Source organism: Panonychus citri, unplaced genomic scaffold (assembly GCF_014898815.1).
Source record: "Panonychus citri isolate SS breed McGregor unplaced genomic scaffold, ASM1489881v1 Contig00101, whole genome shotgun sequence".
NCBI lineage: Eukaryota > Metazoa > Arthropoda > Arachnida > Trombidiformes > Tetranychidae > Panonychus > Panonychus citri.
The window spans coordinates 207096-220432 of record NW_026515506.1 but is presented as its reverse complement, the minus strand read 5'-3'; the positions used below and the strand labels follow the sequence as shown (position 1 = coordinate 220432).

The following is a 13337-nucleotide window of genomic DNA, read 5'->3' as shown; positions in this document are numbered from 1 at the left end:
TTAATTGTGAATAATATTTGTGGTATTTGAATTACAATAATCTTGATTGTAATACCAACTCATCAATTTAATTTTTCTATGTTTACATTTACCTGTTAATCCATCAGGTAATTTAAGAGATGAGCAAACATTGTGTAAGAATTTAAAAAAATTAACTTGATTTAGTTGATTCAATTGGTCAATTGTCCATTTGGTGGGTTGATTGTTAATCGTTAAATTGTTTTGCAATTGTTTCAAGTGATTAGCTAATTTCTCATCGGTTGGAAAATGATTGGCATCAACAAAAGAGCCATTAAAATGATATTGACCCAATTTCGAGCTGATAATTTTCAAACCTCTTGGAATCAACGGAATTAAATTAAGTCCATAATTAAACAAGATCTTCTTGATAATTAAATTGCTACAAACTGAATTATCTGTTAACAGGTAATATTTGTAATTCGGTAAAATTTTCTTGGTGAATTGTGATTTACTGAACGATTGAAGATTCGTCTCATTGTAAACATGAATTGGAACAAATTTGCGAAGTGACAAAACGAATTGATCGAATCGATGATCGAATGGACAATTATTGAACCAAATAATCGGACTTTCTTTTACAGAGATTTGTCGTTTATTCTGGCCTACACTCTGGTCAATTAGAGACCAATGTAACCATGGAGAGATAATGAAATCAGAATCAAATCGGCAAGTTGACCAACAATCAAAGTATTTCTGTTGAAAGATTAACACTGAATTATAATCACTTTCATCTGGTGTTAACGTATTAACCCAAATCCACAATTGATTGGGTCTTTTAATGACCGGTAATCTATCCAAGGATGACCAATGGAAGATTACAAACCGAGCCTTATCAAGATAACTACGATTCGCTGTAATTAGACAACCACAATCGATGGACAATTGATCATAATCATAATCTATTTCCGGTGGATTCCAGAGCAAAATAGTTCGAGAATCATTGGAAATCGCAACACCTAAAACGAAAACAACTGAGTCCATTTCCCATTGTGTCGGTGTTTCTGGGGTGAAAATGAAAAGCAAAACAAACAGAGCAATCAACGAAACGAGAATCCATTTATCAGCAGGATCAACATCTCGTATTGTCTCATTTGATTGTAACAATCGATCAGAATTATCTAATTGATCTGATGGATTATCACCAATAACCGGTAACATTGACATTCAACAATCAAATTTAACTCCAACGCCAGTGAATATAAACAATTAACAAGCTCATAATTGAACGTCAATCCATTAAATTGGTTTATCATCTTTAGACAATAAATAATTAAATCGATTGGTTAATAATCCTTTACAACAATGGTAATTAAACTTGATGATTATAATCAAATGGATTTTTAAATTAACAAACAAAATTTTGTCTCTCTTACAATGTCATTGATTTATATTGATTGATTGATTCTTGATTGTGTTTACATGCATACAAATTAAATTGGTAAGTATGATTGATATGATTTAAAATGATTAGTATGAAATTGTAATGGTAATTGTTTTATAATTTATAATCAACAGGAATCAGTTTCATATTAGGATCCCATTGGAAACAATTAGCTTCATTGAAATACCAATTGGTAAGAGTTTTATTATTATCATGGTGACAAATTGGCTCATCATGAAGCTGAACTTTCATGGAATCACAAATATCACAAAGAACTGAATTAAATGGTTTCTCAACTACTTGATATTTGCTTTTCCAATTGAAATATTGATTATATGCTGTTTGATTGTTGGCCACTAGTTTTAGATAATCGGACAATTTACTTGGAGAATCAAAGTCAAAGGCATTGATAAAGGAATCAGGAGGAAGTAGAGATGAATAATTGAATCCACCGAAAACAATTGGAACGATATTATATTTGAGAACGTTGCTCAATCGTTCAGTCACATAATCGCGACAAATTGAATTCTCAAAGGAAAGATAAAACTTATAATCGTCTTCGACCATTTGATAACATAGATCAGGATTAATCTTGGAGCATTTGAAAGCACCACAATCACCATAAATATCGATATCAATGAATTTCGCTAATTGTTTAGCGAAATCATCTCGACCGCTCTCAGCGTTACAATGGCTCACAAACCAGGCCACATTTCGCTTCTTATTGGTTAGTGACATTTTCCGTCGTTTTTGTTTCTTTGAATTGGCTAAAGAAGATGAAGAAATTGATGATGAACTTGGAACAATATCAAACCGATGATGAACGAAATCGGAATCATTTCGATAGCTAATCCAACAATCGAACAAATTTTCTATCGATTTTAACCAATAAGGGTCAATGTCCAAATCGACGAAACTTGTACTTGGAGGTTCACGATTGTACCAAATCCATGTTTGTCCTGGTCTTTTTATCCCAGGAATCGATCGATTCTCATTCACAAGTAATTGTTTCCAATCGAAAAGAATTGTATCAGCTGATGATTTGTACAATTCTCGATTACTGGTAACATAACAGCCGCAGGGCAATTGAAAATTTTGCGACCCTGACCATAAGAGAATCACTTTCAACCCAACTAACGTCTTCTTACCTAAATCATCAACTAATTGTTCAGATGATGATGGTGATGATGTTAATTTTTGCGTTAATTGTTGACCATTTTTAATCAATGGAATATAAAAAAGATACAATAATAAAATAATCAATAAGATAATTAGTACAATTATCAATCGTTTGTAAAGTTGCATATTATTGGATTTAATCATTTTTCGTGAGAGCAAAATTTTCACAACAATCAAGTTGATTTACTTTTTGATACTTGTATTATAATCAAGTTAATTACTCAGTAATCAATGACGAAAAAAAAAGAGACTACTATTTAAACAGGAACACAATTAGCAAGTTAATTAAACATTGTTGACTTTTAACAAGATCAACAAGATCAGTAAATCATTTACCCCGCAATTAATTAAACAAATTACGATCACTAAAATTAATTACAGTTCAATACATTAAACTCAAGTCAATTTAAAGCCCAACAACAATTAAACCTCGATAATTAGCCCTTTATGAAGTTAATCATTAATTCAAAACAAAACTCAATTAATCAGGAAAGAAAAAAGTTTCCAGAAATGATCAGTGTTCAGTTAATTGTGAGACATTTAATTTGCTTCAATTTCATATTTAAATACACATAGAAAATATGTTTGAATACCATTTTCGATGAGATCAATTTGTTAATTGTTCGGGATTAATCACAGTGAAAATCTTATATAATTTGCAATTGGATTTACAGTAAAAAACGAAATTTGGATTAGCAAAACTTTTCTTTATATATATAACTGAGTTTCTTTTGGTATATGAATTATGTATATAAATATGGGATACAATTTGTAAATATATAAGGAGCAAGATCATAGGGATTAATCAATCAAAATTTACTCTTGGGATAGTAATTAAGAGTTGATTGATTTTCACACATTAACTTTGAGGGATTAATAGAGAGACAGAGAAACAGAGAGGCAGAGAGAGAGAGAGAGAGAGAGAGAGAGAGTTTTGGGAGAGATTTGTATATGGTGACAAAAAAAACATGACTTATTGTTGGAAAAATTTAAAAAAAGGAAGAAAAAAAAACATTAATCCAAAATGGATTAGCAGCTTTATCCACACACTTGTTATTAGTTGTTACTATTGATTAACGATTTAGTTCCAAAATCATATATATCGGATTGCGTACATTGGTTCATTGGGAATGTAACCACAGTCCAAATTTCCCCAGCATTTACGGCCCACCGTATCCCATGAGAGCATTTCATTTCGAGTGAGAATCGCACCATCATGAAATAATTTCAATAATAATTTTGTTATATGAAGAGCATCATAATAACCAGAATGACGTCGACCATCAAAACGGATTCCAAGAGAATTGAGCATATTATCAAGGCATATCTGTAGTAATTATCATGGACAAAACAAAATTAAACAATTAGTAAATTGCTGATTGATTTAAAACTGCAAAACGATCAATTAAAGTAAACAAAAAAAAAGTAAAAAGGTTTGATAACCTTGAGAGAGAGAGAGAGATAAATGAATCAAGGTAAAAATCATATTCATATAAAAATACAAACACCATCATCGTCAGGGTAATCAAAGGGTTTGGGGATAATTTTGTATGAACACTTGGATGATTAGTTAATTATAATCAAGGATTTAATTTGTGTATTCGCTATCAGGTAGGGAATCATTTTGTAAATTGGATTAATTACCGGATTAACTTGATAACAATCAGCATAGACGCGTTTAAGGTTAATCCAACGTTTAGCATAACCAGGAAACTCAAGTCCATGAATTTGACATTGACGAGCAAAAAAGTGAGCAATATCCCATGGGCTAGAAAAATGGTAATCAATTGGAAAGACAATTAATAAATTAATGACACATAAATGATTAAACCTGTTTGTTGTTAGTTCTCAAGTTATTAACAATAACAAATCATCATCAAAACCGTTATCCTCATTTACCATCTCTAGAGATCGATGATAATAATAATAATGATCATCATCATCATCATCTGATCTCATGTGTTCTTGTTATGAAAACAATGAAAACATGATTCAAATTGTTTACTTTTATGGTTAATTTTGAGGGAATATAATTACAGTTTAATGACAATCAATTAGACGATTATGATGATGATAATTGTCATTGTTAAAACTTAAAGGAAAACAATAACATGTGATATTTTCACTGGTTTAACATTTTGCAAGAGGTTAAAGTGTAAAAGGTAAACTTACCCATCGGTGGCAATGGCAAATGAACTGTAACATCTTTCTCTCATTAAATTGGCAACTAATTTCTCAAATCTTTCCAATACTCTTGGAAATATATCAGCCTGATCAACCATGTGTTGGGTGATACCAGTTAATTGGGTGCAAAAGTAGGTTAATTTTGGATTAATTACTGGACGTACATACTCATGGAATGTAGTAATCTAAATATAATTGGGAAAAAAAAGACAAAAGATTAGAATCAAATGAGCAAAAAGGAACCGTAGGTAAATCAGTTGATCAGCTGATGGTCAAGAATTTTAAAGAAAAATGAATCAAAACCCACCACTGATCTCGTTCTTGTATCAACTATGAATGCTGGAAACTCAATAATCTCCATGATTGCATCATTAGGTGGACGACGTCCACCATAATTATCACACGTTGCCTCAAAATCTATGACACAAATTAGATCACAATCGGTTTGGTAATCAAAGTTAAAGTAATTGAAATTACTCATAACTGGATAGATGTTCATTGTTGATGGTGGTTTGGGTGATGGACAACAGGAGGAACAACAGGAGGAAGAGGAGGAAGAAGAAGATGAGGAAGATGATGAATAGTTTTCAAGGGTTGAATAATTGGTTAGTGGTTTTGTTGTTGTTGTTGTTGTTGGTGTTGATGATGATGATGATGTAGAAGAGGTGGTTGTGGTTGTGGTGAAGGAAGAGCAATCGATGGAGGGATTAGTATTATTCCACTGGTGGGACCAATATTGTTGCTTTCCTTGTTGTTGATTAGCTAAACAAGTGGAAGAATTTAATTGAAAGGGAAGAAAATAGTTAAGATTTTGGTGATTAGAATTGCTTTTCAATTGTGATTGGAATTGTTGTTGTTGGTGGTGGTGGTGGTGTGGGTGGTGTGGTGGTGGTTGAAGGAGAAAGAATTGTTGATTCCTTGTTAATTCAGGCATTCAGAATTTGGAATAGTTTGGAATGGAACACAATTTACAAGAGAGGAACAAGTAAACAAAGAAGAGAAAATCACAGAGAAAATGATTTAGAGACAAAAGAGTAAAGAAAAACGTGCAACTCAAAAAGAAAACAAAATGTAAACAAAAGAGAAAAACTCATGAGGTGAATTGTTGAGAAAAAGAAAAAATTTAAATTCTATTCGATGACCAACACTGGACTCTGGTTAATTTCGAATTAAATTTGATTTAATCGACATTAACCAGTGTCAAAGTTGAGAAGAAACAATTAAAAAAAAAGGTTAATCAGAGAGAGAGAGAAAGTTAATTGCGAGAGTGAGAGAGAGCGGGAGTTACTATTACTGAGATTAAAGTGAGAGTCAATGAGAAACTGAGAGAGTAAGTGAGAGAGAGAGCAACAAGTATGTTAACCTTCATATGGAAAAGAGAGAGAAAGAGAAATGGAGATGATGATGATGATGATGATGGAAGATAAATGGATGATAAGATGTCCTTTCTCTTACTTACCAATTGAATGTTAATTGTTGATGATTTAATTGTCGTCAATTTGATCGGATGTTCATTTGTAACCAGAGAATCAGAAACGATCCCAATGAAAGTTTAAACCGAACTGACGGAAAAATGACCTTCGATTGGCCTTTTTCTTGTAGCTTTCGATAAAAAAGATTAAGGTTCAACTTTTTGGATTAACTTGACCCGAAATCCACTAATCCCTTACTAACTGGATTATTAAATCCAATCAACAGATTAGTGAGTTTATCGATTAAAAAGGATTAACGTTTTTATCCTTTTTTTTTGTTTTTCTTTTCGAGTTAATTAATCATAACAATTAACTAACTTTTCGCCTCCAAATCGATTAATCTGATTTAGTCTTTAAGATTTTTACTCTATTCGGTTAATTTAGATTCAGTTAATTCTAATCAACTCTTTGGTGATTAGTAATTAAACACTTTACTGATTAACAAGTTAATGATTAATTTTTCTATTTGTTGATTAGCTTTTTAATTGTTAATTGTTTTTCTTTAATTGTTGTTTACTTTCTCGTTTTAATAAAATGAAAAAAAAAGTTCACAATCAAATCAAAGGCCTGAAAATAATAATACAAACAACAATTTAGTAAATTTTGTAATTTGAAATCGCTAATTGTTGTTGTATCTTCATCATAATTAATAAGATTATCTTAATTAACGATATTAAATCATAATTACTTTTAACTAATCAATGGGAAAGTAAAAATTTTCTCAAGGTTAATTATAAATCAGTTTCTGTTGATTAACTCATTTGAAATTGATTAAATCAACACCACACCAATTGATTGTTGTGATTATCCTTAATTGTGATCATTTGTCTTTATCTGATTCTGATTAATTATAAATTAATCTTTTGTTTCTCTCCATTCAATTCAGTTAATTGTTTAAATCATTTCTCGTAATCAAATGTTGGATTAGATTGTCTCATGTTATTAGTTGAGAATTGATTGAAAACAATGTCATCTTTTTAATAATTGTCGTTAATTACTTGAGATTATCATGTTTCCACAAGGAGCGATAATCATATTATTAATTGTTGTGAGGATAATTTTATATACAAAGGTGATTAAAGGGAACAATTAATTAAACAAATTAATTTCTAGTTAATTAGAAATAAGGAGAAACAAAAAAAGTTCGGAGGGAAAAATGAATTTGATTGTAACAAAAAATGGAAAGAAAATTATTAATTGTTGAACGAAATTAAATCATCGATTAATTTTTAACCGAAAATTCAATTATCCTGAAATCATTATGAATTCAATGGTTAATCAGAATTGGAATTGGAATCAGAATAACAATTAAAAGGCTCTAATTGTCATAGAAAGGTAATCGACCCCAATTGGAAACTTGACTTCGACGTTCGAGTGAAATTAAATCGTCGGCCAAATGATATTGAGCTGGGCCTCCAGTCCAAGCGGAAGAGTATCCGTTGACCATTTCCTCTTTTTCGGCCTAAATTTCAATAGGAAAACAAATTAGAAATCAAATCAATAATAGAAGATGAAAAAATCAATCAATTATAATCCTTTACCTTATGATCATCGATTATCATTTCTCGAGATTCAGGAAATCTTTGGCTACTTGTCGACGAAGGTGAATCGCCAAGCGATTGGTCAAACGAAGGTCCATCTTCGGAACAAGTTTTCCTAACGAAAAGTAGATCGATAATTAGAAATTAAATTGAATTTCGAAATTTGAAAAAAAAACAAATCAGACAAATACTTTTTACTACGAGTAACATTTTCGTTAGGTGAATATGACCCGTGTCCATTTCGTAGCATTTTCCATTGCCAATCAAAATGACCTATTCTAAGATCACTCAATCCTCTGTAACTTTTGAGCGTTTTATTGGCCGAAGATCGACTTCGAAGTGATTCATTCTGAGGTGAGAGAGAACAAAAAAAAGAAATTAGTTAATTAATCTCGAAAGAAACAATCAGAATTTCATCTCATTGAGAAACTTGATTAATGGTTTAATAGAGAAAGTTGAAAGTTAATTGTAATTCCTGTTAATTGCTGGATAAGAAAACTAAACACAATTAAAAAAAAGTTTAATCAGGAAGTTAAATTACTTTTAATGGCTCAGAATATCAAATTTAATCCATTAAATTTGAAAATAGACTCAAACAATTTAAGGCCTGATTCGGTTAATTGAACCATTTTAAATACGATAAATTAGATTCTCGATTCAATTAGTTTATCATGTAAATGAAGTTTTGTCAAATTTTGAATAAATTATAACAATTAGCACATAAAGATCTGAGTAATTAATGTTGTTGATTATTAAATGGACGATTACCTGAATTTCACCATAACGTTTATTTGGTGTCCATTCAATGAAATCCTTTTCATGAGGTAAATCAGTTGGTAAATGGTAACATCTTGATTCTGAACGGGAATCACTTCGAGTTAGGTCATTTTTAGACGAACTTGACCTAATTTGAGATCGATAATGTCGCTTAAAACTAATAGGTGGAAGTGAATCATCGATTGGTGATTCAGGTGGAGATTTACGTCTCTCTAAACTATCAGGATCCATTCGAGTCGCTGTTGTTGTTGGTGATCCTTGTTGACTATTACATGTTGACTGGAGAGAGAGAGAAGGAAAGAAAATTAACTCAAATAATCAAAGATCAACAAAAATCACCATCGGGATAGTTAATCAGTTTTTCCAATAATTTGTCAATCATCTCATTTAAGCAGAAGCACAAATAAGACAGAAGAAAAGTAAACAAAATCAGCTGATCGAAGAGCTCAGCCCATAAGCAGCAACATACCCAAAGAGAGAGAGAGAGAGAGAGCCAAATGAATCCAATCAATAGAAGCAAATTTGATTGTTTGAAATTAACAACAATCAACAGTCGAGGGAAAACCAAAGCAATTTAGAAACCAGATAAACAATTGAGACATAGAACCAGAAAACCCAAATAAACCCAAATAACAACAACCCAAACCCGAACCCGAAAATGAAAATGAAACAATCGAATCACTTAAAAAAATTAACTAATCAATTGTTGTTGTTTACTTTCAATTAAATTGATGATACCAAAGCGATCGTAATCAAATAGCAATTAAAACCGTGATTAACCCGATACACCAAATGATGGTGAACAATTAAGCCCAACAATTAAAGCCCCATGAAAATAAAAGCAATGATTTTGTTTTTGTCAATCGATATTTAATTTTATTTTGATTGTTTGGATTGGTAATTTAAATGGGGTGGGGTGGGCACATTGGGAGTGGGTGGTGGTAGTGATCATGATGATGGTGGAAGAGGATAAAACAAAAGCAATTGGTAAACAATTAAAATGGACAATTGATTGATTGCATTGGATTGGATTGAGGAAAGAGGTAAGTTTTACAATTAAGGATACGATATTAATTATGTTGTGAAAAAAATAGTTAATTAGTTGATTGTATCCAAAATTTTTGTGTTCATATTTTATAAAAAAAATAAATTGTCAACAATTAGATCTTAATTTTTGTCGCAAGTTTTTTTGTTCATAATCTAATTGCTGGTTAATGGTATTGATTGTTTTCAATCAATTTCTTTATGATAATCAACCATTACTTTTGGGATCGTGAACAATTGTAATTAAAAATAATATTAATTAACTATTTATAATTCAAATTGATTGATATTAATTAATCTCTTGATTAAGAAAAACTTTTTAATCCAAGAGATTTAGATTAAGAATGAGAATCAATTTAAGTAAAAAAAAAGTACAGAAAAGTTTTTTAATTGTTCAATCAGTTGATTGCTATTAACAGATTAACTAATTGTTTAAAAGGATAAGTTAATTGTTTATCATGTTTAACTTTGATTAACTGATTGTTTTTGTTTAAACAGTAACAATTAAATTAACTTTCTGCTTTTAATTTTACTTTGATTCTAGTGGCACTTTTGATTGGGTTTATTATTAAAGTTGATTGCGATGATGATTGAATTTAATTGTGTTAATTAAAATCAATTTTAATTAGGAAAGGGTGATATGGTGATAAGGTTAATTAAGAGGTAAAAGTTAATTATTATCATTATCGTTCATTATTATTAATTGTGATTCTAATTGTGAAACTTAATTGTAATCAATAAGTTTTCCTATTCTGTTCAATACTTTTAAAACTAATCGTGTAGTTTTTTTTAATTTAAATTTAATTTAATTTAGTAATTAAAATTAAAAAGTTGGCAAGTTGATCAACATGAAATTTTCTTATAACAATTAGTTAATCATTTGCAAAGTTTTTACACTTTAATTACTTATTATTATTATTAATTAAACTTTTTGGTTCCTTTTAAAAATTGTCAATTTAATCATTATTTTCAAAACCTTAATTTAGTGAGAATCAAATTTAATTTAACCTAATCAGGTTATTTAATTGTTAATTAAAACTGATTGATTAACCTACACTGAGAAATATATTATTATGATTAAATATATATAAAGATTTAGATTGATATGATTAATTGATTGATTTTGTATAAAATCAAGAAGATGAAGAAAAAAAATTGTCATTAAAAGTGATTTGAATCTAACAATTAAGTTATATAAATTGATTGTTGATGGTTAACTATTAAAACTAATTGCCCTAAATTTTGAGAATGTAAGTTTTAAATATTTGGAAAAATTAATTTGCAACAATCAAAACTAATCAATTAAAAAAAAGATGATATAATGAGTAGGAATACAATTAAGAAATTAGCTTCTGGGTATTAATAAATGATTGTTGATCGTTAATCAATCAGTTTCAGTTAACTAATTGGGAATTGGAAAATAATGATTAAGATGATTGAATGATCAACATTGTTTTTAAAGGTTCCAACAAAAAGTTCAGTACTAACAAAACGGAAATGGTCAACAAGAGCAGGCGGAAGTGGGTGGTTGGGTGTGCGCTTAGCTTGTGTTTTGTGCATATACAAGGGTGTTTGTCTATGGGGAGGAAATGCTGATGATGTTTTTTAAGCAGGATGATGAAAATGTTTATCAAAATTGTAATGGCGATGATAATGTGATGAGTGGTCAATGGTTGTAATTGATGATGATGATGATGATGATGATGAGATGATCATGCACAAGATGATGATGAAATTTGAGTTTGTATTGAATGAAATTAGAATGCAAAACAAAAACAAAAAGGTAACGATAAAGGGATCATGAAGGATGAAGATAATGAACAAAATGATGATGATGATGATGAGAGAGAGATTAGCATATGATGAAGGCGATGAATGAAGCAATTATATCTCTCAATTAATTAATAATTAAATTTAGGTGTAATTAGGTATCACCACATGTAAACTTGTCCTCGGTGGATACCATAATTTACCTGATTTAAGTGACGGACTCGAGGTATCGTTACTTGTGGTGGCATTGCGACAAATGACCCACCACTGCCACCGCCATTACCCACTGGACCCATGTTCCTATCTAAGCTCATATCATGTGACATGTGACGTCTTGTGGAACCATTTCCGGCATAACCCTGAATGAACCAGCGACAAAAATGAAAAACAGAACGTTAACCATATTCATGTCGAAACTTTTGCAAACTTTTTCGAAAAGTTCTAAAACATTTTAAAGTTTATCTTTATACTTACGCCCATATTATTGGTTCCATCATGGGCTGCATGACGAAAGTGTTCACTTGATTCGGACGATGTTTCCAACATTGCTTTTCGATCAAGTGTATTGGCACCGATGGTCGGAGGTGCGAAGGCCACTATATTTTTGAAACCTTTCGGGTAATTATTTTTCTTTTTGTACTTTCGACAACAATAAACAATACAACAGACACACACAATGGATAAGATGGCGGCGATCGGTAAGAATGTGGCAAGAACTGTCAATCAGAATAGAAAAAGAAAATAAGTTAATAACAATTAGAATTTTTCATTTTTGATATTCTTTTCTTTTCGAATTGATTTAAATTGATTGGGTGCCAGAAACGAATCAACAAATTGAACCTTCTTCTTTCTAAATCAAACTAAATCAAATCCAAATCTTAATCATTTCTATTTCTTTCCATGATTAAAATTAATTCAGATTAAAAAAGAAACTGAGTAGGTTGATTAATTGAGAAAAAGTTTAAATCATTTCACTGGACCAAATAGGAGATATCTTTAAGTTGATCAGCTCAATTTACGTACAATTAACAAGTTGTAACGATAAAATGATCAACAATTAATCAGTTGGTTAATTGGTCTAAGATTAGAAAATAATCTTTCAAGAATCAATTGATTGTTGATTGGCAAAAGAAGAAAAGTTTTCGATTAAATGTTGACTCTCTTTTTTTTCTTAAACGTTTCAATCAATTGGAAAAGGAAAAGAAAAGAAAAAGTTTTTTTCTCTGTTCAGTTTTCGTTGACTCGAAACTTACGAAGTCCATTAATCTCGCAACGTTCACCAAGGTACATTCTTTGACATTTACATGTTGTCCTTTCGCCGTCTTCACTTCGAACACAGTCCCCACGGCCATGACAAGCTTCGCAATTTTTAATCTCAGCGGCACAATGACGACCCGGTAGATTAGGATCCATATCGGTATAAGCGCCTTTACATTCACACCGATAACTACCTGGCCTATTAATACAATAAGCGGCTGGATCACAATCGTTATATTTATCATTGGTACACTCATCAAAGTCCATTACTTCATGGACATCGGCAACGATTGACGATGGGCTTGGTAAAAGTTCAGTTTCCGTCAATGATTTAGACAATTCTTGCTTGAGAACACCTTCATCAAAGTCATCTCTAGATGATAAATGAATGGTCAAGTTGACCAGAACTCCTTCATCACCAAGAGTTGTTTTATTGATACAATTAACATCAGCGCCGATATAATTTTCCTTAATTGTTGTATTTCGATAAGCTTTGTCCACTTCGTCTTTGGTCAGTTTGGCAATTTTTATGAATTCATTGGACTCATTATCAGATAATTCAGTTTTATATGAAACCGCTGATTCTCCGACTTTCATTAGTTTCACCAAAACAACGTAACTTTGCATTTCTAATGGAAAAAGAAAACAATTAATTAGTTAATCAGTTCGTTAGGTGAAAAGAAATTCAAGAGAATTTTCATTTAATTGTAA

General features: G+C 30.7%; 4 protein-coding genes across 4 annotated transcripts in view; all 4 read right to left on the bottom strand.

Annotated features, from left to right (window-relative positions):
- Positions 1-1179, bottom strand: LOC128388636 (uncharacterized). The gene has a single exon (XM_053348063.1). It carries the CDS (start codon positions 1177-1179, stop codon positions 1-3), a length of 1179 nt encoding a protein of 392 aa, XP_053204038.1.
- A 289-nt stretch (positions 1180-1468) lies between these two features.
- LOC128388635 (alpha-(1,3)-fucosyltransferase C-like) lies at positions 1469-3177 on the bottom strand. The gene is made up of 2 exons (XM_053348062.1): positions 3152-3177; positions 1469-2582 (listed from the first exon to the last, which is right to left on the bottom strand). Exons 1-2 carry the CDS (start codon positions 3175-3177, stop codon positions 1517-1519), a joined length of 1092 nt encoding a protein of 363 aa, XP_053204037.1. The 3' UTR covers positions 1469-1516.
- Positions 3178-3292: 115 nt separating this feature from the next.
- LOC128388683 (3'-5' exoribonuclease 1-like) lies at positions 3293-6092 on the bottom strand. The gene is made up of 4 exons (XM_053348116.1): positions 5073-6092; positions 4754-4950; positions 4226-4349; positions 3293-3908 (listed from the first exon to the last, which is right to left on the bottom strand). The coding sequence occupies exons 1-4, from the start codon at positions 5697-5699 to the stop codon at positions 3675-3677; spliced, it is 1182 nt and encodes a 393-aa protein (XP_053204091.1). The 5' UTR covers positions 5700-6092; the 3' UTR covers positions 3293-3674.
- Positions 6093-7176: 1084 nt separating this feature from the next.
- Positions 7177-13337, bottom strand: part of LOC128388677 (mucin-2-like) — a 58445-nt gene continuing 52284 nt past the window's right edge. Inside the window, exons 5-11 of the mRNA XM_053348108.1 lie at positions 12623-13255; positions 11844-12085; positions 11573-11728; positions 8547-8834; positions 7970-8127; positions 7779-7893; positions 7177-7699 (exon numbers count right to left, since the gene is read on the bottom strand). Coding sequence (XP_053204083.1) covers positions 7556-7699; positions 7779-7893; positions 7970-8127; positions 8547-8834; positions 11573-11728; positions 11844-12085; positions 12623-13255 — 1736 coding nt within the window. The 3' untranslated portion in view covers positions 7177-7555. The remainder of the gene's footprint in view (positions 7700-7778; positions 7894-7969; positions 8128-8546; positions 8835-11572; positions 11729-11843; positions 12086-12622; positions 13256-13337) is intronic.

What these genes read in the sequence shown, in the direction of transcription:
- LOC128388636 (XM_053348063.1), bottom strand. Translation starts at nt 1,179, where the DNA reads ATGTTACCGGTTATTGGTGATAATCCATCAGATCAATTAGATAATTCT.
- LOC128388683 (XM_053348116.1), bottom strand. Translation starts at nt 5,699, where the DNA reads ATGCCTGAATTAACAAGGAATCAACAATTCTTTCTCCTTCAACCACCA. An exon ending in ATACAAGAACGAGATCAGTG is followed by an intron (nt 4,951 to 5,072) that starts GTGGGTTTTGAT and finishes AATTATATTTAG; the next exon opens with ATTACTACATTCCATGAGTA. An exon ending in ATTGTTATCAAGTTAATCCG is followed by an intron (nt 3,909 to 4,225) that starts GTAATTAATCCA and finishes TAATTACTACAG; the next exon opens with ATATGCCTTGATAATATGCT.
- LOC128388635 (XM_053348062.1), bottom strand. Translation starts at nt 3,177, where the DNA reads ATGGTATTCAAACATATTTTCTATGT. An exon ending in TTCAAACATATTTTCTATGT is followed by an intron (nt 2,583 to 3,151) that starts GTATTTAAATAT and finishes AACATCATCACC; the next exon opens with ATCATCATCTGAACAATTAG.